The 26,289-nt window shown below is 31.9% G+C and overlaps 1 protein-coding gene across 6 annotated transcripts in view; it reads right to left on the bottom strand.

The window, feature by feature from the left end:
- Positions 1-26,289, bottom strand: part of Kcnt2 (potassium sodium-activated channel subfamily T member 2) — a 360,005-nt gene that overhangs the window by 142,061 nt on the left and 191,655 nt on the right. For all 6 annotated transcript variants that reach the window (XM_005335358.4, XM_040276882.2, XM_005335357.4 and 3 more), the window contains exon 13: positions 15,604-15,712. In XM_005335358.4, coding sequence (XP_005335415.1) covers positions 15,604-15,712 — 109 coding nt within the window. The remainder of the gene's footprint in view (positions 1-15,603; positions 15,713-26,289) is intronic.

A 26,289-nucleotide genomic window follows, 5' to 3' on the forward strand; every position in this document is an offset into this window, starting at 1 on the left:
TTTCATATTTCAATGCTCACACAATTAAATAAAAAATAGATACATAAAAATGTACAACTATGTTTATCAAAAACTAAAAATTAAAATGAACTGTTAGAGGCAATAACACAGATATTTAAACAGCACATATTCTTGCAAACAAAATATAGATCCAAGTCCACACTCTACCACTTAGTACAGCAACATCCATGCTTTATTTAATTTCTTTATGCCTCAGTATCTTCATCTAAATATTGGGAAAACAGTTGAATAGGCCTGTAGTTGCTAGTCTCTAGGATAGTCATTAATGGTATCCTAACCAGGTACTAAATCCAGTGTCATCCAAGGCTTTGTTCTCCCTCGGATCAATTGCTCTAGGAAAAGCCAGATGCCACATCATGAGGACACTAAGGAAAGATCCACACAAACAGAAATATAGGCTTCTTCCCTATAGTCAGCATAACTTGCCAAGCATGTGAAACTCGTTTTGAAAGTACATTTTAGCCACATCAAGCTTTCAGTTAACAGACCCAACAACATCTTCATTGTATCATAAATATCCTGATTATTACTTCTCCCAAGATCCTGAAACACAGAAACTGGGAGATAATAAATACTTCTTGTTTATTCTAAAAAGTTTTAAGGTGGCTATGCAGCAATAGATAAATAATACATGCATAATAATCATAAATAATAATATAGGGATTCTAGCCATGGAAATGTATAGGGAAATGTTCCCCTGGTGAGCAAACTCCTGGAGAGTAACAGGCACCCTGTTTCCCACCCTTAGAATGCCCAGCAATGTCTCTTAGGAACTAGTAATATAGAAAATATATTTGCAATGTCTAGTTGGTGTGGCAATACCCTGAGAAGCCTCTATGTTAGAGCCTCATCAAGCCTTGACCTTGATTGCAGGCACATAGTTCCTGGGAATAAAGGAACTTTTTTGCTAGATAACAGACAATGGACTTTTTTGAGAACTGCACAAAGTTTCTAACATTGCATATTGCAACTGTGAAATGTAACTTCAGAATGAGCAACCTTACTGATACTCTAAACAATAATGTAGTTATGGTACTAATGATCTAATGTAACCTATTGATATAAAGAAAGCTTGGCAGTTTGGCCTCTCAGCCACTCTGCCACCTTCCCTGCCTCTGCACCTTGTCTCTCTGTCTCCTCTTTATTATTTCTTTATAATATATGAATATATATGTACATATATATGTATACATATTTGTATATATGTATACATATACCAGAAGGTAGCCAAAAGAATGCAACCTAGGGGCTGGGGTTGTGGCTCAACTGTAGAGCACTCAACTAACATGTGCTGGGTCCTGGGTTCAATCCTCAGCACCACATAAAAATAAATAAATAAAATAAAGGTATTGTGTCCAACTACAACTAAAAAATAAATATTAAAAAAAATAATTTAACCTATAAAAAGAGATTTAAAGGGGGCATGGGTTGTGGCTCAGTGGTGGAGCCCTTGCCTAGCAGGTGTGGGGCCCTGGGTTAGATCCTGAGCACCACATAAAGATAAATAAATAATGGTAATGTGTCCATCTACAACTTAAAAAAGAATATTTTAAAAAGAGGGGATTTAGAAGAACAATGCATTCAAGTATACTATATGAGCTGGGTGGTGTGGCTCATACCTGTAATTGCAGCAGCTCAGGAGGCTGAGGCTGGAGGATCAGAAGTTTAAAGCCAATCTCAGCAACTTAGGGGGCCTTAATCAATTTAGCAAGACTCATCTCAAAATGTAATAAATAAATAAAGTTAAAGGGCTAGGGATGTGTCTCAGTGGTTAAGCACCCCTGAGCTCAATCTCTGGATTAAAAAAAAAAACAAAAAACAAAACAAAACAAAACAAAAAACCAAACTATGTCAACATCACTTACCCTTATTGCCATACTAGTAACCTTATAGTTCTCATATTAATTTTTATTAAACCAAGGGGCAAAAGTTAAAAGGAATGTTGACCAATTGTGCAAGGGGGAACTTATATATTTCCAGAGAATTAATTGGCACTGTGTATTAAAAAATACAAGTACATATACAATTAAACCTAGAAATTCCATTAATAACATTAGCCTTAGGGATTTTTTAAAAATAGTACTGCTTTTTAAATTGCTTTATTTTTCATTTCTTATCAGAAACTGAATGAACATTCCCAAGAAGGAAGTAATTATTGGCAGACTCATTAGTTTTAGTCCTTATGATTTATTATGCAGAACAGCTTGCGGGCTTAAATGAGAACTTGGCACCATGAATGTGCACATACTACAATATTAAATGAGATTTGATCGTAAATTATATTGTGAAACAATCTGCTGATTTCATATATTCAAAAATTCATATTAACTTTTATGAATAGAAATGATAATTGACATAATATAACCCCTTCTTGCAATTAAATAAATAACATACTTAGATAAAACCATTCAGAAACTTGATTATAGCATTAATTATGTTTGGTCATTTGGAATTTTTGGAAAATTTGTGAAAATGAAAAAGATCACTAATGAATTAAAAACAACCATCATCATAAACATACCTTCTAACTAGTATTAAATATTCCTTTATAAAAATTACATATAATATTTATATGAGGATTAACAGAAGCATTACCTTATTTTAAGAAATTTTGTTATCTTCTTAATTTCATTTATATTGCTCATCACTCTAATATAACTGCAAATAATTTATAATCAGATGATACAGAATCCCACATTCACACATTTCATGTACCATTCTCAGATGGTTACATATTTCGTTTCTTTTTACATTTATTCCTACAAATAACAATGATGTCCCTTTATTTAAATTTTATGTACAGCTCATATTATTTCCTCATGAGACATTCATGAATTGTGTTAAGAGATGTTAGCGATGCCCCCTCCACTGTGGATTTCACAATATGCATTCTTTTACTAAGTTCTACAAGAAATACACAAACACCTATGCTCTGTAAAGCCCTTCCTATTATTACCTTCAGAGAGGCATGCTAAGGATTAATATTTTAATGTGATATTCTGCTGGAAAAATCTTCAGTACCTTCTCTTATTTATAAGAAAATATCCAGAATTCTACAAGTGCAATAAAAACTTTTGGATAATCTTATTTCTGCCTATTTTCCTAGTGCCTAGCTCCTAAAATCTGCTATCTTGTTACAGGCACATTGTAATTTTTCAGTTCCTAGGGATTCATTACACCATCTCCTACAACAGGTTCTTCCTATTTTATGTTCATACCCAGGAATTATTGAAATCTAATTCACCTAAATGGGATTAAATAATTTCTCAATTCACTTATAGCTTATACATCCCCAACATAAAACTGAAACTTCTATTCCTATGGTCTCCTTGTTGCCCTTATTTAAGTAAGCCATCGAGTAAGTTCTTACTTGCTCAACACCATCTTCCCCACTAGAATGTAAGACATGGGGCGGGGGAACAAGAGAGGAATAGTCACTTGTAACACAATTCTTTTAATCTTCACCACACTGTACATGTAATGGTTTTGTCATTTTACTTAGTGAAGCTGAGAATAATTTCAGGTTCTTAGTGGCCATTTCATGTCCTATTCTTGTGTGTAAAGTGTTCAATCTACCTATGCAACTCACTACTTTAGATTCTTAATATTGAAATTCTGCAGGTTCTTTATATATACCTGGGTGCAAATTTTACCCATATGTGTTCATTGTGACTATTTTAACCCTAGTTAAGGGCTGCCTTTCATTAAATAATATAGGTAAAGAGTGGTAGGATTAATTTTGATGACGGTTAAATTTTCAGTTTTTTTCTTATTATTTTTTTGTTCTTGTTATTATTGTTTATAAGTTGAGAAATATTTTCTACCTAATTTTGAGAATATTCCCCCATGTTTTCTTTTAGATATGTTGTAGCCGGTCCTTTAATCTATAGTATATTGTCAACAGCTGTCCATGGGCTGTGTGTGGATTGTGTAGCACATAGTACCTCTTGAGAGAATAGGCCTGGCTCTTGGAATTCCCTGTCAAGAGATTAATCACATGATGCAGGAGCACTCCTCTCTCCTCACATGATGCAGGAGCACTCCTCTCTTCAGCTCTGCCTAAGATACCACAGAGCACCTGAGATGGGTGTGACTCTTAAACATGTCAATCAATCTGCTGACCACAAGACATCATGAAGTAAGACTCCACCCTTAAAACCATCTCTCCCTCTGATGCTCCCATTATAAAATAAAGGGATTCTGGGCTCATGCTCTCTTTCTTTACCAGTGCTCTTGCCAGGGTGGAAGTTGACCTTAAGGTCGCAGAGCCACCCGTCTCTGGATCTGAAAAACTTATGTCTGTGTTGTGTGATTTTTCGCTGCTTTCTTAGCTTAATTAAGTTGCAGCCAGCTCTTTGAAACCCAGTTCATCTCATCTGTGCAGGTCATAGACGATAGTATATGACCTATTTCAAGTTAATATTTAGCCTATGTTGTGGAGTAAGGCCGAAAGTATATTTTTTTTTTCCAGATGGATGTTCTGTGGATCCACAAATATTTTTTAAAGAACACCAGCACCCTAGGGATTAACTTGACATCTTTGTTGGAATTTTTTGAAAATATATAGCTGAATCTACTTCTGAACTGTATTTTCTTGTTCCATTCATGTTTTTGTCTACCATTATGATAAATCGATGATGTCTTGAATATTCCGCCATTAGAGTGAACATTGAAACAGAGTACTATAAATTTTATAACAGGCGTCTTTTTTTCATAGTCATTATTATTATCATTTCTTTCCATTTTATATTAATTGTGCAATCATGTTGTTAAATTTTCAAAGAGTCTTGTCTGACTTTTATTGACTCTATAGATTAATTTGGGTAGAATTAACAGGATAACAATATTGAGTCTTCCAATACATAAAAATGGTATGTTCCTCACTGTTTTAAATTTGTTTGAATCATCCTCTTAGTAATGTTTATAGTTCCACTTATACTGCACATATTTTAATACATTTTCTCCAATAATTTCATATTTTGATGCAATTATAAAGGTAATATAATTTAAATGTTTTAATTATCATTGCATTAATTAATCCTCATACATTAAATCATCTTTATTAGATTCACTGATATTTATATAGAAATCTTGGTTTGAATTATGAATAAAGACATTTTTACTATTTCCATTCCCATATATATTTTTCATTGATTTATTTATTACAAAGGTTAGGACCCATATGATGGTCAACAGAAGAAGAGGAGACATTTTTTTAATTGTTCTCAATATTAGAGTTAAAAATTCAGTTAGTTCCAATTCTATTTTAAATGTGCACAAGTTTTTGTAAAATATTTATTGACTTTTTAAAACTCAGATGCTGCTATTGTATAAAGCGATGCGATCATGTACTTTATTTTAGCCTTAAAGTACAAACATGGTGAATTCTATCTGATGTTTAAATGTGTATGACTTGTGGAGCCACAAAAATAAGCCCCACTTGTTTATAATGTATTTGTCTAAATATGACTGAATTTGATTTGCTATGTTGAACATTTTTACATCTTGGTTCATAATAAATATCAGTCTGTAAGTTTCTTTAGCCATTATGTTTTTTTACCTAATCAAATGAATCTGGGAATATATATATATTTTTTTCTATTCTTATATTTTTTGGAAGTAAAGTTAGATTTCTACCTCAATCAGTATCCCTTAGAATTTCATGCTTATTGGACTTTTAAAAATTTTTAATTTGATACTGGCCAATGTGAATCTTACATTACACAATATTGAAAAGTTTTCTTTTTTTTTCAATATCTTTATTTTGTTTATTTATTTTTATGTTGTGCTGAGGATCGAACCCAGGGTCTCTCACATGTGAGGCGAGCACTCTACCACTGAGCCACAACCCCAGCCCCAAAATTGTTTTCTTTCTTTAAAAATATGGCACTTTGTTTTGGGTAAGGTGAATTCGGTACTTCCAAGGCCTTTTATTTAAGATTTGCAAAGCTAGTTTTGGCATACAATTCTTGGATGGCTTCCAAGATCGAAGGCTCCTGATATATACATCTTGTATCATGTTTTTGAGTGTGGACAGTGCATATAAATATAATAGGATTATACTACTATGATTAAGTTTTGATATATAAAAAAGCTGAGTCAGGTGGCTTTTACTCAGTAAATAAAGAGAATAACCTTGGTTGGCCTTGATCTTAAAAGAAGTGCTTTCTCAGAGGACAGTGTCAAAGCTACAATAAATGTCATCCTATGGCCTTTAAGAAACAAATGGCCATCTTGTATAAAAGGCCATGTAGCAGAGGAAGGAGGGCAGGTTCTAGGAAGTGGAGCCTCCATTAGAAATCCACCATGAGCTGAAACCTGAAAACAAAAAAGTGAACTTGGAAGAATTTTAGCCTCATATGAGATAATAAAACCATCAGATATCTTCAGTATAGACTGCTAAGACACTAACAAGGGTAGATAATAAATTTATATTATTTTAAGCCAAAAAGATAGTGGTAATTTATTATATATCAAGAGAAATCCAATACTGATCAATTTAGAACAGCCTTGCCTCTAGGAAATAGTTGAATCTAACTGCCAAATGATTTTTCTTCCATAATTTCAAATGTCCTGGCTAATCACCAAGGTCACTCAGAATTTCAGAATTTGAAGGTCTCTCCATCCTATTTGTGCTCTGAGGATTGTTTTGCTTATGAGTCCCTGGTGGTTTTTAGCCTGGCCTTTGAACTTTTATTTTATGTTTATATAATCTAATGCTCAGAAAAGATCACAAGGATTTAAATTTTGACTTCTGGTGCTCTTTCTGTATTTTACCCTCTTTAAGACTTTACCTGTATGTGTCAATATTATCAACTTTATTGTATATTGCAAACTATTTCATATATATATTTTTGCCACAGTTTTGTTTTACTTTTTTATGGTATTACTTTTAAATGTAATTACTGGATATTTTGATATCTTCATATTATATTAATAAAATACTATATGTCAGGTACTATGTTATCAATGAAGAGATAGCACACATAAGAAATGGATATTCTACTGTTAGATACCTAAGGAACTAAAATTCAATTAGTTCCTTATATAACAGAATTATTATTAATTGTGAGAATATACAAAAAATAAGAGTTGCAAAGATAAAATGATTTCTCACACTCTCATGGTTCTCACAGTCAACTGATCATTAAATCTACAATATATATCTGAAGTGTTTCATGAATTTGTTCTCACTCTCCTTTTCCATTATCACCACTCTTGTTCAATTTCTCAGTATCTCTCACCTGAACAACTACAACAGATACCTAAATAATCACTCCTATGAGATTCTTTTTGTCCTTTCCACTGCACATTTTCCCTAGAGCTACTGTGTTATCTGGATAAAACTATATGCCTTCATCTAATACCCTCTTTAGCCTCTCATTACTTCTCCAACAAAATTCTAATGACTTAGCATAGTCTAATTTATAATCAAGCACACATACATTTATTGGATTATGTGTATGTACAATATGAAGCACCTATGCACTAATATTTAAGGCAAATTTTAATTTTATAACCATCCCATTATAATAACTATCATTGCTATTTGCTGACTGTCCTGCTACTAAAAACTCATTCTTAAGAGTCAAAAGTTACATTTTAAGAGACTTTTCTCAAAGCAAAGCAGTGATGAATTTCAGTGATGAAATTATATTAAACCATGAAAGTCTTAACTATTTGTTGCATGTCCATTGGATTTACTGAAATCATAAAGCAATATCAAATGTAACTACCACATAGTTGGAATCATGTTTTGACATGAGTGGAAGGGAGGGATTATCAACTTAAAATTAAATCTATGCAGAAAGAACAGAATGAGTTAAACTGATTTCTTGGACAGCATGTAAAAGTATATTGTGTCAATGATTTTTTAAAGGGTGTGAAGTAGGGACATGATAAAAGTTGGCATTGGCCTAGACAGAGCATCATATTCATAATTGTATCAGCAGGACCTGGAACAACAAATTTCTCACATTAGAAAATCAAGAAAGTAGTCTGAATAAGTAAATGATAATGAAAAAAAGACATACATGACCTTCTTCAAAAAGCATTTATGTCTAGGAATTACTTTATGGACTTAAAATCATAGGTCTAGCATATGATAGAATGTACCTGCCATTTTCCAAATACTGTAAATATTCTTCTCTTACAGACCATGAAATTTTATGCTTGAGAAACTTATAAGAAAATTAATGGAGGGAAGCATAAAAAATGCTGAGTTAATTAATTCATAATTGCTCCACATGAAGCTGACTTGCAATACCTAATGTTCAGTATCACGTTATTTGTGTGTCAAAGAGAATGAACCAGCCAGATAGTTTGGCTATATAATTGACCTGCATATTAAATTTTTAAATGCCACAAAAAGAAAAACCAAACAACTGATTAAAATATTTTTTAGAAGGAATGAACTTTAGGAACAAATTTCACTTAAAAATATTCTACAACTTAACAAATGCTAATTTGTTATTTTGATAAAATGGACCATGATTACATAAGACATTAACATTGGGGAAAATTGTGGGACATGAGGATTGTAGAAGAACTTTCACAACTATCACTACCACTCCTCTGTAAATCTAAAAATTTTCAATAAAAATAATTTTAAATGAAAAAATTAAAGATAGTGAAAGTAAAATTTGTGTAATTATTGAACTTAAAATTTTTAGGAATTTTTTTTATGACAACACCATTTGAGTATAAATTGAATTTATAGACTTTTTATTAGGTGCTTGGAATAAAAACGTTATTGTACAGTAAAAGTATGGCAGAATTTACCAATTCTCAGGAAAGTGCACTGAGTAAAAGCATTTGTGTAAATGTATGCATGTGTACACAGAGAGAAAGTCAAGCAAATGTGGCAAAATGTTAACGATCATTAAATGTAGATAGAATGAATATAGCTTCATTGTCTAATAATTTTTAAAATGTGAGTTTGATAACTTTTCAAGAAAAAAAAAAGAAAATAGCAAGGAAATACAAAAAAAAATTAAAGACTCCTGATAGTTCTGTCTTTAAATATGACCTTAGATCAAGTAGTTTCCCTTGATCTCCACAGTAATATTAAAAGAAAAATGAATTCCATCTTAAATTTCAAGAATTTTCAAAAGTTTGGTGTTTTATATTTTGAAAATATAGAAATCCAAAGCATTATGTTCTTAAGTAGGTTGTAAGAATAAAGTTTAAGATGATGTCTATGTGGGCGTTATATGGGAAATGAAGAAATGTTTCAGCATGAAAAACTCACACTTCACCATTTGGTGAAAGTCAAGCCTGCATATCCATATGTTATTTAGAAACAGCTAAGATAATTTCCAATATTTATATTGCTTGGAAATAGTTTCACACTCTCTTTTTTTGGGTAGAAAAAAAGGCATTGAAATGTCTGGTGCTTCAGTAAAAACTACATGGTGACAAAGCTTCCATTTTTTTTTCATATCATTTCTCCAAGATATACATATATGTATGTATGTATGTATGTATTTTAAACAATACTGTTTATATAATGGCAGTCATTTTATCTCCCTTAAGAAAAAGTATATTTTAAAATGTTACTTATGATATTGCTAAAATGTATTTACTTTTGCTGTACATTTAACTTTCATTGTAATTACTTTATTTTAATAACTGAAAAAGCTAACTCCTACAGTTCTGTTATAATGATTCATTCTTCTAGGCATGTTTTAAGTGTGAACTAAAAAGTGTTTCATTCAGTCAACACTTTACTATTGAAATATGGTTCTTTCATTCATGAACAATAACCAAATTCTGTTACACGTGGTATATAATCGATGCAGAAAAATTCAGACAATTCACAATTGCATTCACTAACTGATTTTTATATTCCTTGCCCTACTCGTAGGTGAAAATTTGCCAGTTTGATTTTTTATGTTCTTTTATATTAGTTAAATAGAAAATTTTCAAAGGACTCAACCCAATGATTAAAAGAAAATTAACTGAGGAAGAAAAGACAACTGAATATTGACAAAAGATGGGAATAGAGTGTTAACCTAAATGTAGCTATTACTTTATTAGTATAACATTAATTTGCCTCTCATTGATTTTCTGAGTAACTTTTAACGAGGAGACAGAAAGTAAGAATTTTTTTTATATTAAAAGAATAATTGAATAACAGTTTGTTCTTAAAGTTCATTGAAGGTCATTCAAGGTTTTTCTTTTTCTTTCTTTTTTTTTTCTTCTCAGTAATGTACACATTTTTCACATTGGTTTTATTTATTTATTTATTTACTTACTTACTTATTTTTGGTGTATGCTTGAGATTGTTTAATGATTATTTGTGGAATGAAGTATGGTGAAGGAAATAGTTTTGGAATTCCAGAAATACATTTGAAAACTATATTTTACCTTTTTCATCATGTTTTGTCAAATAAGAGGAAATTATTTATGAAGGGCTCAATAACATGGAGGCATATTTTTTTCCAGGTTATTTTAGATCACTTAATTGACCTTGGGGAGGCTTTACTAGAATTATTGGTCCTATAACAGGTTGACAGAGAGTACAAAATGTAAACACAACCGTATTTTACATTGATCATATCTACCAAACACTGTCATCACCTCTGTCATGTTTCAATGCCAACTGCCACTTCTTTCAAAATTATTGGTAAAGTGTTTCTCACTGTTTCTCTGGTTTAGCATAACCAAAGTAACCTTCCCATTTGAGTTTTGACTATGAGAATTGACCCAAAAAATCCATAAGACACACTCTTAAAAATAAAAATACTATAAAAAAATTAAAATTTCAACATCTGTATACTAAAAAATGGAAGTTAGAGAGCTTAGCCTGATAATAAAGGAAAAAAGCTGTAGCTGTCCTTCTACGTTGCCCAGCAGTAATCACAAATGCATATGTGAAGGGGAATTCAAAGAGAAGCAGTAAGCTCACAGATCAACTTGTGAACACCTAGGAAAAAAATGACAAGGGAATATTTTGAAATAACTAAATAAGAGATGATCATGGTGTGGACTAGGATTGTCACAAAGGATAAGGCTGAGAAATTCAACCAGTATAACTGACAGCTTGTGATGATATATTGAATATAATAGCTGAAAGAATGACTCATAGGTTTTTGCTTTAAGTTCTAAATTGGTAAGGGGAAGAGTGAAAAGTTCTAGACCAGTACAAATCAATAAATGTTTTTAGATATCTTAATTTTAAAATGGCTATTAAAAATATACTAGGGGATATTGACTGTGTAAGTTGGAGATACAAGACTGAAGCTCACAGTGGATACTGAAGGAGAAATTTAAACTTATAAATGGATGAGATCCACCAAGAAACAAGTATATAGGGAGAAAAGCAAATTATTTTGAATTTTCCTTAACATAATCTGATAACATGTAGAAAATTGCAATTTTATTTCTTTCTTGCTAATATTTATTCTCTGCATTTTTTCATATTTACAAAAATCTGTAGGATTTGAGGGAAAAAATAGAAAACAATCGTTTTAATGGATACCATTATTTGTTCCTAATTTTAAAGACATCATTCAATGTTAATTTTCTCTGGGTTATTTTGAAGATAACTTCCCTTAGGTTTGGAGGTTTTTGTTTCTAGCTTCTTGGTAGTTTTCTTGCTATAAATTTTTTTGCTTGTGAATATATATTGAATTTTCTTTCATATACTTTTTCTGCATCCATTGAAAAGATAATGTGATCATTCTCCGTTAACACGATAATCTATTTCAGGAATAACTTAACTTGCTGGTGATATATTCTTTTTAAAATAGATTATTTAGTTTGTTTTGGTAACATATTTTATATAATGTTTAACTATGTTAACCAATTAAATTAGTCTCTAAATGTCATTTCTAATGCTATCCTTAATGAATTTTTTTCAAGACTATGTTGGTCCCATAATATGAGTTGGAGAAATAGCTTTCTTTTCTATTCTCTAGGAAAATATATGTAAGCTCAGAATCATGTACTGTTTGAATTGCTGTAATAATATTTCAGTTATTTTTCCTGGCAATAACTATGATAAATATTTGTCATGAGGATGAGAAATAGGTACTCAAGATATTAGTGATAACAATTACCCTGACAGACATCATTAACTGGTGGCTGGTTTTCTTCAAAATATTTTCTTCAATCATGAAAACCCTATGGGGTAGTTTCTCTTACAAGCTTTTATAAATCATAAACCACAAGCTTAGAGAAATAAAGAGTCTTGAGGTCCTGTAGTTAATACACACTAGAACAAAGATTTCACCAAAAAATGTCTCACTTTAGAATGTCTAGTTTTAATCATGTACTTTAATAAATTTATTATAAAAAGGGAAAATATTCTGTGAATTATGTCCTCCTGTTATGTAAATTTGCCTGTGATTATAGTGAATTTAAGTTTGTATTCAGATATCTTTTATGAATATTATTCTTCCTGACTCCATCTATGTTAATTTGTTTAGCTTACATTCTTGGTACTATGAATGAAAGTGTATCTTTTCTATTTCTCAAACCACATGGATCAGAACTTTTTCTTATTGGATCTGATCAAAGTGTAGAAGACTGTTTTAATTATAATTAATAGCCTAAATCTCATGTAAAAAAATCTTATGAAAAAATTTATTCAAATAAGAATTTAATAATTCAATAATTTTATTTTCACAAGAGAAGTATAAAAGGTCTGAATTGTAAGTGTGCATAAAATAATAATTGCTATGTTATTGTTGTGTTTTGCTCTCTAATGTTTAATACATAAACAAGTTGAGTTTATCCATTTTACACCTCTTTTAATAAAATGAATTCACTTTTAAAAATGCATTACATTTACTAATGGCAGGAATTCTACAATTTAGTGGAAATCTAAGAGGCTATGTACTGGGCTGGGGATGTGGCTCAAGCAATAGCGCGCTCGCCTGGCATGCGTGCGGCCCGGGTTCGATCCTCAGAACCACATACAAACAAAGATGTTGTGTCCGCCGAAAACTAAAAAATAAATATTAAATAAATAAATAAATAAATAGGCTATGTACTGGAAATTATAATGTCTAATTCCATTTCTTGTGAAAATTATAAGAGTGTTTATTTAATATTCAGGCAAATGCAGGGTTAGGAATATAATGAATATCATCCAGTAAAGACGACTTAAAAATAAAGCAATTACTGTTTTATCACATATGATGTTAGTATACTATTGCTAAAAAACAAATAATCCTTATGCTTTATAACAAAGAAAACTTATTTCTCAACATAGTGTGGGTTAGTATAATTCAGTGAGCTGATGGGTAAGGAAGTTGGGAGCTGAATAGGCACAATGCTGGGACAGATATGCCTCACTTTTCACATGAGTTTCCATCCTCAGAGAGGCTAAACAAAGCTCCTAATATGAGTACATAGCAGAAGCTCCATGGCTTTTCAGTGTTTTCCTTATGATATCATATGTTACAGTATATTGGTCAAAGCAAACCACAAAGAAAACCATATTCAAGGCTGGAGAAGTAGATTTCTACTCTTTGTGGATAAAAAGCCAGAAAGTCCCATTGCAACATGACACACACTCAGGGAGTATGGTTCATGGGGACTACTATTTTAAGCATCCACACAAACTAAGCAACATTTTAATATACTATCCTTGTAAAGGTAAAGCTCATAATTTTTTATGAACTCATGCTGCTATAAAAATACATTATATTGGGTTTGTGAACCTTATATCACTGCAAGCTTTATTTTTATGAGATTTTAATGAAACAAGGGTGTTTTCATCATTTCATAATATAAAAAGAACTCTTCAAATTTCGACAGGTGTCAAAATGAGAAATATTGAGATAAACTATTAAGATACAATTTTAATATTTCACTCATTTTCACAATTGTAAACTAAAAATTTAAAAGATCAATGCAAATAATGCCTGTATTTTTATATAGAAATAGATTAGTTCAGCAAGTTTGATCTGTAGGGAGTATTTCCATAGCTTACTACAGAAGGAAGAACTGAAGTCTATTCTCAATTTTAGTTATGAAACATTCAATATTACAAATTGTCCTTCCAAACCACACATTGTAATTGTTTTAAGATTTAGATTCAATACTCATTTAGTGAAAATTGAATGTGTTTTAGATTAGTATTTATTTAACATAACTATTAACCCTAACTGATGAAGTAGAAATACCATAAATATGATGATCTTTCATAAAGAAGAAAAATAGGGCTCAGAATACTAATTTGCATGCATCAAGGTTAAGCTATAGGACCGAATTTTAAATTCATATTTTTGGGACTTTGCATAGTGCCATGTCATTACGCTACCCTAAAAATTTTGTCAAAGCAAATAATTCCCAGGTTTAATGAAAAATTTTCAAAAATATCCTTTTATTCTAAGTGATAAAAAAGGTACTTTAGATAAACTATTGACATTTATTCATTGTTAATTATATGTGCACCATGGAGTAGGTTGATTACTTTACTTGTATTTTTCTACTTTGTTCACAGGATCACTTACAAAAGATGTACTTTTAGTTTTAAGTCAAAGCAATAGGATTAAAGAAGCCCTAGCACTATCTCAGACCATTTAAATCAGAATCTCTCTGATTATTACTTTAAAAAAGTCTTCCAAACAGATATTAATATGTAGCCAAGTATGAAAGGCATTACTTGAAGTTGTTCACTCTACATTTTCAGAAAAAAATAATGATGCAATGGAAGGCTAGTATATATAAAACAGAAGAAATAGAATAGCAATAATCTCTTGATTTTCCTATTATTATTTTAAAACCTTAGGGTTAGAATTTTTTATTTCAATATCATATCCTACAAGTAAGTATTTTAACATTTGTGAACATGTCTTCTGAAGGAAAAACATTTTGCTGACACATTGCTAAAATTACCTACATTATAATAAATTTGAAGTTTCAGGCTATTAAGGTAAAATATAAAACACAATACAGTTGTTATATTTGGAGAACAATATGTATGTGATTTACTGCCTGAATTAAAATTAGTTCCTTTCTCCCATGGAAGCATTTAAGAAAAAAAAAATCAAGCACCACTTCATTGTTCAATTTCCTAACAATTCAAAGGAAAAAAAAATCTCGTGATCAATTCTCTTAAAAGTATTGCTTTCAAAAAACTCACACAGATATCTTTTTCTTGAAAATTTTCCGAAGTCTACACCCCAAATTAAATCTATTTAAATGTACCAAAACATGTTAATACATTATTCTATAGTGGGGCAAACTTATCTGTGTTTTAAATAATCTATAGCAAAGTATTATTCTACATGTATACTTGAGGATAAATGAAGAAAGGATTTGAAATGTGTGTTCCTATTGTGTACAAATCTACAACTGCCAATCAACTTAGGTTTACAAAGTTATACAGTAAGCTGAATTCTTAAAGTCACCAAGTTACATTTAAAAGTAAAGGATCTCTCCCTAAATTATAGTTTCATACATTAAAGTGAGGAAATTCATTTACAATAAGTAAACGATAAAAAAGAAAATCCTTTTTATTTTGTAGGATGAATACATTTAGTTGCTACTAACTTCAGAGACACAGCTTTTAAATTACAACGAGAGCTGGAAGAAATTCAAAGAATCTCATTCAGGATTAAAACTTACCAGCAAATTTGATATGGAATTTATTTTCTGGCTTTAATATCTGGACATACAAAGGACAATTTGGAGCAAAATCTTTTACAGCCCACGCTCTCAAAATAGTCTGATGATCCTGAAATGACAAGAAGTCAAAATATTATGATAATAATTTACACAATAATTTAAAAGCTTCAAATATATAAAGTAAAAATATTCAAGCAATTAGTGTGTTAAGTGATCAACTCCATAGTTCAAAACGTGAAGACAAACATGACAATTTACATTGAGGACACAATAAAAAAGGGTAACAGTAAACTGTAAAAGTAACAGTAAACTGTAAGAGTAAACAGTATCTGAAGAAGAGGGTAACAGTACTTATTTCAATCAGCACTAATTATAGCAATTAGTTCAAAATTGAATAGGTAGACAAATGCAAAAAAAAAAAAAAAGTTTTCTAAAACACTCCTGTGAGTCAGAAGCCTCCAGAATTGCAGCACAACTAACACAGCATTTGACCTAATAGCAACCTCTATGGAAGAAAAAAATATTGACTGATATTATTAACAGATTTAGAAGGAATGGTAAAAGGAAAACAACTACAGTGGCCATTTATCTAAAGGACACATTATTTCACATTTTTATGTAACAGTAGAGGTTAATGAATTTAACTCTGTGTATGTATAAAGAAGAAAAACTTGTATATATAATAAAATAGAAAATGTTTGAATGATAAAACTTAAAAAAATCCAATTCATGCCTAAATTGAAATCTTACAATACTCACACCCTAAATAATTATATAATGAATAAAATAAATCAAGACAGATTTTTAGAGAACTATGCCTCACAGTTATAGTTAATACATTTTTTAAAAGAAGCACAAAGATGTTTTATATAGTAGCCAATAGTCACATGCAGATGTTAAATTTTATTTAACTAAAATAAAAAATTCTATTCTACCCATACATCACATGTTCAAAGTAACATCTGACTAGCGGCTGCCATATTGGACAGTGGAGATATAGAGCAATTCCATAATCATAGAAAGTTCTATTTGACATATTGCTGGGAAAGAAAGGAATATCAAAGCACAGGTAGATATGAGGGATTGTTTATCTAAATGCAGAAAGAAACAGTTCTTATAAAAGTTGGTACTTGCTTTAGACTGAATATTGGTGTCTCCCCATGCTCCCCAAATTTATATGATGAAATCCCAACTCCTACTGTGATGGTATTAGAAGATGTGGCCTTTGGAGATCATTAAGTCATGAGCATCTTACCCTTATTTCTTATGAAATAGACCACATCAAACTCCCAAGCTTCTTCAACCATAGGAGGATGCAATATGAAAACAATGTCTATAAACTAGGAAGCCGGTTCTTACCTGACTCCCCTAGTACCTTGACTGCAGGCTTTCTTGTCTAGACAATTGTGAGAAATAAGTTTTGGTTGTTTATAACCCACTCCTTCTATTATATTTTTAACAGCAGCCCAAACTAAGATTGTAATTGCAAATTATTTATATATTTATGAATAGAAGTCCAGAATAGCTCCAGTGGACGATGTGCATACTCAGGAAAAAATTAGTACATGGTGATGACTCTAATAATGCTAAGGATTCACCAAATGGTATCTGTTGGTTATGTAACACATTTAAAATCTGATGTTAGAGATTAGAGGTCCCTCAGGAGTGCTTGGTGGTTGTTATTTCTTTCAGTAAAAGTAAAAAACTTGAATGGTGAGGAAGAAATTGAAAGAAAACCACTATTAAAGTAAAATATATATATATTTTCATTTTGTTTAGTGTTATGTTAAAGAAAATGGGCATGTTTAGCATTTTAATCCTGCTTTTGACACTTAATACCTGACTGGACTTGGACAAGGTAGAGTTGCTAATTTGAAAAATGTATTCTTCTACCTTATAGGATTTCTATCTCATAGAAATATATACATCACATAGAAAGTTCTTATCAAAAACTGGAAGTGAGCTAACGTTGGATAAACATAAGCTGCTTTTTACATGCGAATCATCTTAATAATAGGAGTAGTATCACTAAGGATAAAAGTTAAAGATCATGGATGGATTTCTTAGCAAGAAGATATTAAAATGAGATTTGCTTCCTGACACCACAGACAAATGAAACATTAATAACGAAGGAGGGAATACCAGATGCTAGGAGATCTACCAATAAGGAAAAGTAAGCTCCTCGTAAATTGTACTTCTTGCAGATAACAACTATAAGCTCTGGAGTAAAATCTATAAAATCATCACACAAGGGATAAAAATGAAATAAAATAGGCAGACATTGAGGGAAACTAAAACTGGGAGGAAGAAACTTACATGTCTTATTTCTCCCCAGTTTTGTTCCTTTGACCTGAGAGCAGCTGTGATTATCACAGCAACACAGGGTGACAAAAACTTCATAGCAAGCCTACAAGAAGAAATAGGGAACACAGCCAGGCATATGAAGAGACACAGACGTGAAAAAGGGAAAGACAGAGAAGAGAAACCAAATATATTATGTATACATTTATACACCTTTGGCTAACCCACAAGTCATTCATGCCCATGGGTTATAATTGGAATCTGAACTGATATTTGAGCTACTTTCAACTTTCAGGGTGATGAATTTTGCATTTTCAGATAAACCAAATGAAATTCCCTCTTAAAAAGAACAAAACCACTTTTTGGAGGAAAACAAAAGGATTCATGGCTCCACAACATGATGGAATATCTGCAATACCCACAAGCAATGCAAAATTGCTTAACATAGGAAGTGCCATGAAAATGTGACCCATTTTCATAGGAAAAAAATATAATGATAACTAATAGATGTTAGCCTTTACTGTCTGGATGCTAGAATTATCAGACAATAAACAAAAGCCACTAATACAACTATGATCAACATAGTAATGCAATATATACCTGTTACAAATTAAAGGAAATCAAAACCAGAGTAAAAGAAAGGATTTTGTACATCAAATAAAAGAACCCAATGTTTATGAAAAATATTCACTGGACAGACTTTGAAGAAGAAAGGAAGACAGAAGAAAGAGTCTGCAAACCTGATCATAGATCAACTTCTCTTATTCAATTCATAAAACAAAGAGAAAAGGAAAGAACAAAACAACAGAGTTCAGTCTCTTATGAAACAATGTAAGAAAGCTCTTATATATGTAGGTGGATGCCCAGGAAGAAAACTAAATTGAAAAAAAGGCAGACAATGATTTGGAGAATAGCTAAAAATATCAAAATTTTGTAACACACGCACACATACACACACAAACACAAACACACACTCATTGAAGGAGCTCAGCAAACTCCAAGAATTCTTGACAGAACAAAAGAAAGAGAGTCATAAGACCAAGGATTCACATCAGAAATTATCAACCCAAGGAACAATGGTTGTCCTAAAGTTCAGAATGAAGGAAAAAAACAACAGCCAGTATTTTATATCTAGAGAAAATATTCAGAAAAGGTGAAATAAAGTATTTATTTAAAATAAAGAAATCTATTCTTTTTAGATATACATGACAGTAGAATTTATTTTAGCAAATTGTTCATGCATGGAGTATACCTTATTCTAATTAAGATCCTGTTATTGTGGTTGTACATGATGTGAAGTTACCCTGGACATGTATTCAAATACAAGGTACATCTAAAAGGAACAAATAAAATAAGAAATTTTAAAATAAATAATAAAGAAAATAAAATAAAGAAATCTAAGCAAATGTACTGTCATCGGCATCATACCACAAGAAAAGCAAAAGAAAATTTGTTAGATTTCAGAAAAAGAATGTTAGAAATTCAGATATCAAAGAAAAGTATCAAAAGTGATTAATGTTTGAGTGACTATAAAATAATGTTTTTCTCTCAATTAAAATATATATGTCTATATAATGAAAAAAATATGTTTTCTGGAGTTTTATAATCTATGTGAAGTATTATTACACTTAATAACTGCCACAAAGAAATCGAAGTAAAAAGTAGAAAGGGGTAATTAGAGAGAAAAAAAATAAGAGGAAACCACAGAAAGCATTTTTGGTGGATCTAAATCTCCACAGGAAAATGACTTTAAATGTTTTAATATGTCGAATACACATATTAAAATGCAAAGATTATAAGAATTATCAAAGTATTTTTCCATATTTTCAAATTTGATTAGTATATAAAATTATACAGAATGATGGGCTTCATTGTGGCATATCTGTGCATGCTTATAACATTTTTGATCATTTCTACCCCTAATACACTCCTTCCTACCACTCCCAGATCCCCTTCTTCTTCCTGTTCTCTAGTAGTCTCCCTTCTATCTTCATGGTATCTCCCCACCCCCCGCAAGATTTCATATGAAAGAAAAGTAAGCTCCAAATACGAATGACTTAGAAAAGCTATATTTTAAATTTAAAGTTATTAAAATGTAAAATTAAGTGGATTTTAATACAAAAACAATTAAGTTTCAAAGTGTACACAAGCATTTGCTAGGAGATAGATGGAACTGGAGAACACCATGCTAACTTAATAAATCACACTCAGAGAGTCACACTCAGGGGCAAATGTATCCTCTCACATGCAGAAGATAGGAAGAAAAACAGAATATAAAAGGAATATCATAAAAAATAGTATGGAGACCAAAAGAGTAAGGAAGGGGGTTGAAGGAGGGAGAAGGGGAGGGGAAAAAGGAAGTATTAGGGACTAAGTAGAGCAATTATATTCTGTGTACTTGTGATTACATCAAAATGAGCCCCAATATTATGTACAACTATAATGCACTAATGAAAACATTAAAAAACACACTAAATATATTTTTACAGATGTCCCAGCAATTGGAGTCCTTGATATTTACCAATCATTTGATTTATGTCCACACAAAAATCTGCACTCAAATGCTTACGGCAATTTGATTCATAATTGCAAACATTTGAAAATAACCAGACACCCTGCAATAGGTAAATGGATAAACAATTTATGCTACATGGATGCAATGAACTAGATGAACCAGTCAGCAATGGAAAGAACATAAGCTATTATATCAGGGAATGATATGCAGGAGCTCAAATGCATACTACTAAAAGGAAAAAAGAGTTGATCTGAAAAGGCTACATACTGCATGATTCCAACAATATAATATTCAGGAAAATGTAAAACTAGGGAGACAGTCATAAGGATCCATGATTACCAGCCACTCGGGAAGAGGAGGAGGGTAGAGAGATGTAAAGGTGGAGCATATTTTCGACTATGAAACTATTCTGTATTACAATGTCATGGTGAATACGTACCATCATATACTTGAGAAAACTCATAGAATATACCCCAAAAAAGAGAAAATCCTAATGTAAATTATGGATGTAAGTAATGAACAAATATTGGTTCTTCAATTTTAAAAAAATATCACCCTAATGAAAGATGTTTAAAATGAGGTATGTTGGGGTGCCGTGGGTAAATATTTAATGTTTTTGTTCAATTTTTCTATAAACCTAAAACTGTTCAAATATGAAATATTAAGTCTAGTTATTTCTCTGAAATAAGAGAAAGTGGAAAAAGTATGTGCTTTTTAGAGTCACAAACTGGTCTCTAATTTTCATTCTAGAGGTTACAAAATACATGAATAAAGTGACTACAGACCAGATTCTTAGGACAGGTTTGGTTGTCAGAAAATGAATTTGTCTCCTTTCTTAACTGCCCCCACTACCACCCACCCACTGAATTCTTGGCAGTATTTGACCTGTAGACTAATGGCTTCCTGAGTATTCATTCTTTGGCTCCTCTGACCCCATGCCTTTGGTTGTGCTTTGACATTCTTCTCTCAAACTGAACTTATCTTCCTGATAATAATCTTTCCTTCTCCCCAAGAGCATACTAGGTCATGCCAAACTTCTTAACAAGGTTTACGACACCCTTTATTAAACCATGCCTTCACTTGTTTTCCTGTATTTACTGAGTTCTGAAGTCTTGTTGATTATGTCTTCTAAATTTTGCTCTGTTATGTTCAATTTTTTTTCCAGCCCAAGTCCCACAACCAAGTCCACACAATTGCTACCTCTGGCTTAGAACAAGGCCCATAGCCTCACAATCAGTATCTCTATCTCAAGTTTATGTTTCTTGATTAATTCTGTATTCTTGTCAGAAACCATACCCCTTCAAGCTAAAACCTCATGGTTACATAGCACAGCATAAAGTCTTAACATAGTTTCATTACTTTTAGCATCAAATCCAAACTTCTTTACAAGGTTTATAACACCCTTTATTAAAACATACTCAAACTACCCCCTTAGACTCTGTGACCTTTATTCCAGTGATAATATACATTTCTCCACTCTTAAGCATTTCTAATATGGAACCATCTCTCCATAACATTCTTTCCTGGGAGAACCCAATTCATGAGTTTCACTCAAAAAAGCCACTTGTCAGAGAAGCCGTTTCAACTAGGATTGAAGTCCATATTATGTGGTCCCATGATATTCTGATTTAACTTTTCAAACCATTAAACTAGCCGAATTTGTAATGTTTATTCTTAAGTTAGTCCCCCCTAAACTTCAAGTTCCATGAAAGCAAGGGCCAGCCTACATTTTGCTCACCCTAGCACCTAGCATTCATTTGTACTTCACAGATGGATAAGAAGAACAGTATTTATTTCATGGTGCTAGCATAAATAATATGAATGAAAATATAAAGAGTATGAGGTACATAGAAAGCATTTAATGTGTATTTCCATCCAATGGAGGATTAAATGAGATGAAGTATTTATCATAAAGACCCTTGTTGCAGGGCCTGACCTTGGACCCTCATGGAGGATTACTTATCTTGATCATTGTGCAGCAGGGAAGTCCTAACATAGAACACTATGCTTGGGGACAGATTGCTGTCAGAACACTGGCAAGCACAATTTCCTTGCTCTTTTGACAAGGAGTTATTCCCCTGTTGGTACAAGGTCAGCCTGCATGGCAGTTTCTGAACTCTTGGTATCTGAACTTCCCGAAGATGATATGTTGTGTATCACCTCTGGCCTATCATGGCTGCTGTACGTAAATTGGCCAATACCCAGTATAAAAGCTCTTCTTGCCATGCAATTAAGCAGACCCTGTTCTTGAAGCTGTTCTCTAAGACCATCTCTGGAGGGGTTTCTCTGCATCCCTAAGCTCCCACAGTCCATGCTGGAAGGGAGGCCCCTCAGCAGACCCAAGTTTTTCTTTTTAATTATATGCCCTCCCAAGAAAGAGAAAAAAAAAAACATAATAATCCTGTGAGGAGAGAATTAAGTGATGAAAAGTAAAGAGCAATATTCTATACCATAAATGTCACATGAAAAATAGAAAATAAATATTTTCCAAATATACACAAAAAAGCATAAAAATAAGATTTTTAAATTTATTCTTCTAAAAGCCGAGAATGAGATGAATGAGTTTTAAGGTTCCCTATTGATAATTCACCTTGTTTCTGACCAATAATTGAAGCTACTGATTGTGAGAACTTGTGCCTTAGGGTACTACTGGGTCAATAGGGTGTCTATGGTTCCTTGAACGCTGAACATTTTCCCTGAAGTCAGTTTTACTAAAAATCAAATCAGTAAAGAACTTCTCCCTAATATTCAACTTTTATAATTTGAAACGTCTAAAAAAAATTTGTTGGTGTTCTAAGGCAAATCACTTTACCAATGGCAGGATTGTTTTTGCTGGAATCCTAATGACCCATGAAAAATTTTAGACATGTTAGATGAAATTTTATACATGAATTATTTACAACCCCATCTATGACAATTGTAATTAGATTTTCAAATGGAGTTCATGACCCAGAAAATGAGAAGATACTGCTCTTATCAAAGGTCACATTCAAACCAATTTTCATTTTATGAAATATATCTGTAGCACTTAGCAAAAAACATAATGATATATTTTGACTGTATTTCAGTACCTTATCTATTGGACTCCTTTTTTAAAATTCATTCATTTATAAAGTAAAGCTGAATTATAAAGTTTAAATTAATAAACATAAGTAAATAAGTCATTATGAAATACACAGGCAATAAGAAAAAGTACTCACAAACATGTTTTTAAAAAGAGGATTAAAAAGTCATATGAAATTGAACAAATTTCTATGAAAAAATGTCTACTCAAAACTTTTGCCTGTTTTTTACCAGATAACATATTTCTTTTTTTGCTATTAAGTTATGAGTTTCTTACATTGTTTTGAACATCCTTTTCTCCCATTCTGCAGGCTACTTTTTCCAACTGTTGAGTTTCTCTTTTTTTCTTTTTTTTCTTCTCTTTATAAAGATGAGCATATATGCATAAGTTCATTTCTAAATTCTCTAATCTGTTCCATTAGTATGTATGTCAGTATACATTTATGCTGGTCCCAGACATTTTTAATAACTGTAGCTCTAAAATATGTATTTAAATTAGAAAGTATGATACCTCTAGTTTTCCTTCTCTCCTTATGATCACTTTGGTGATGCTGGATGTTTTGTACTTCTATATGTATTTTATACTTACTTTTGTTACTTTCTTAAAAAATATTTTCCTCTTCAATGTGCTCATGTTTGCATTCACATTCTGTGAATACATCTGCAAATTTATTTTAAAAGACTTGCTTTTTCATCATCTCTAATTGGTATGCCTTTTCATATGGATTAATTCTTCTTCCAGTTTACCAAATATATTTTCTGCTTCTTTGCCTAGCTAGTAATTTTTTAAGATGCTAACCATTTTCAACATTAGATTGTTGAGTCTCCAAATTTTTATCATCCTTTAATGACTGTTGAGTTTAATTCTGGCACTAATTTGTGTGTGTGTGTGTTGTTGTTGTTGTTGTTGTTGTTGTTGTTTTCTTTGTTTGTTTTTGGTAACAGGAATTAAACCCAGGGGCACTTAACCACTAAGCCACCCCTCCAGCTCTTTTCTATATATTTTTTTTTTTTGAGTCAGGTTCTCCGTAAGTTATTGAGGTTGTCTTTAAACTTGCAATCCTCCTGCCCCATCTTCTGAAGCCACTGAAATTATAGGCATGCACCATCACACCCTGCTTGGTAGTTACTTATAAACAAGCTTTTCCTAAAATCAAGCCTTATTTTTAAGCTCTGTTGAGCTATATTTAAAGTATTATTATTCTAAAATGGTTTGCCTGCACACTTAAAACGAACTTGCCTTTCTGGAGTATCTCATGACTATCAAGGCCTGCAAGGAGATCTCTCCACTTTTGGGTTAGAAATCCATTTTTCCTAACAGCACACAAGGTTTATTTCTTATTCTGCAGCTTCCTGCTTTTTTCTTTTCCTAATTATTATTCCTTGCCTAACCTCAAGTACTCTCATCCTGAATATATGTGCAGTGTTATTCAGACAAGTTTCCAAGGGTCCCCTATGCAGAATACTGAAGCTTTTCATGCACAGTTTCCCTCCTCTTGGACCTCAGCTCCAGGCATTCCAGCCTTTTCACAATCTCCTCCCCTCCAATTCACATCTCTGTCTCTCAGCTCAGAGAAACTGCAATGAACCACTTGCTTATCTTTTTCTGCACCAGAATCTTATAAATGCCTCCAGGTACAAGGTGGGGTTTGTTTTGGGGATGATCTCACTGTTTTTCTTACCCTCATAGATCACAGTCTCATACTGCCTGTTGTTCAGTCTGAAAATAATTGTTTTACATATTTTGTCCAGAATTCTAAGCATTAGAGTGGGAGAGCTATTCCAACACTCACTGCTCCCAGATGGCTGGAGGCAGCACAGTTTCCTATTTATTGGAAGTATGTTTCAGACTTTAATAACCCAATATTTCACCAAAAATCTGCTGTTATATGAATAACAATGACATCTAGCTTCCCAAATCTAGTGATCAACTTTCAATAAAAAGCTTCTGAAATATTCCTTCTTGCTTAAACACATCTTGCACTCAGTTTGTACAGACCCACTCTCTGTTGAATCTGTTCTGTAATTGTTTTTTCTTTAAAACCTGGATTCTCATCCTCTAAACATTGCACCACACCTGGGTTTAGTCCAAAGACTCCTCTTCACTAACTACATGCAAATCCTTATGTGACTTACTCCATCTAGTCCTGTATCTTTAAAGTACATTTCTATATTTATAATTCCCAGAAATACAATTTATACATCAGAAAGTCAAATACATATATCCAAATACCTGCTTAATATTTGTAGCTAGGTATCCCACAAGTATTTCAAACATCATATGCTGAACACATTATTTCCTTCTCAAAATTTCCTTCTCCCTAAACATTTGAATGTCAGTAAGCATGGATGTATTATTTAAATTTCACATAACAGTTCTTATTTTTGCCTCTTCTATTTTAAAACTTACATCCAAGATAATAACAAATTACATCAGCTTTACTTTGGAAATATATCCTACAATTATCTTTCATCATCTTAACTACTACACATTAAACTAAGCCATTATTTTCCCTCACCTAAATTATTCTTCTTGAGCTTCTCTGACTGGTCATTCTTCTTTATTTTTCTTTCTTATATCTCCTAATACACTTAGTCTACTTTCCGTAATGCCTCCAAAGTGATCTTTTAAAATGTAGGACAGATCACAAATCACGTTACATCCAACCATTATACTCAAAATCTTCTTCCATGTATCTTTGTCCTCTTACATTTTACTAAAAATAGCAAGAAGAAACCAGATTGTGCCTTCAACACTTTCCTTAGAAATCTCTTCAGTTCAATTTCCAGGTTTATCACTCTCAACT

The sequence above is a fragment of the Ictidomys tridecemlineatus genome, chromosome 10 (assembly GCF_052094955.1).
Source record: "Ictidomys tridecemlineatus isolate mIctTri1 chromosome 10, mIctTri1.hap1, whole genome shotgun sequence".
Taxonomy (NCBI): Eukaryota; Metazoa; Chordata; class Mammalia; order Rodentia; family Sciuridae; genus Ictidomys; species Ictidomys tridecemlineatus.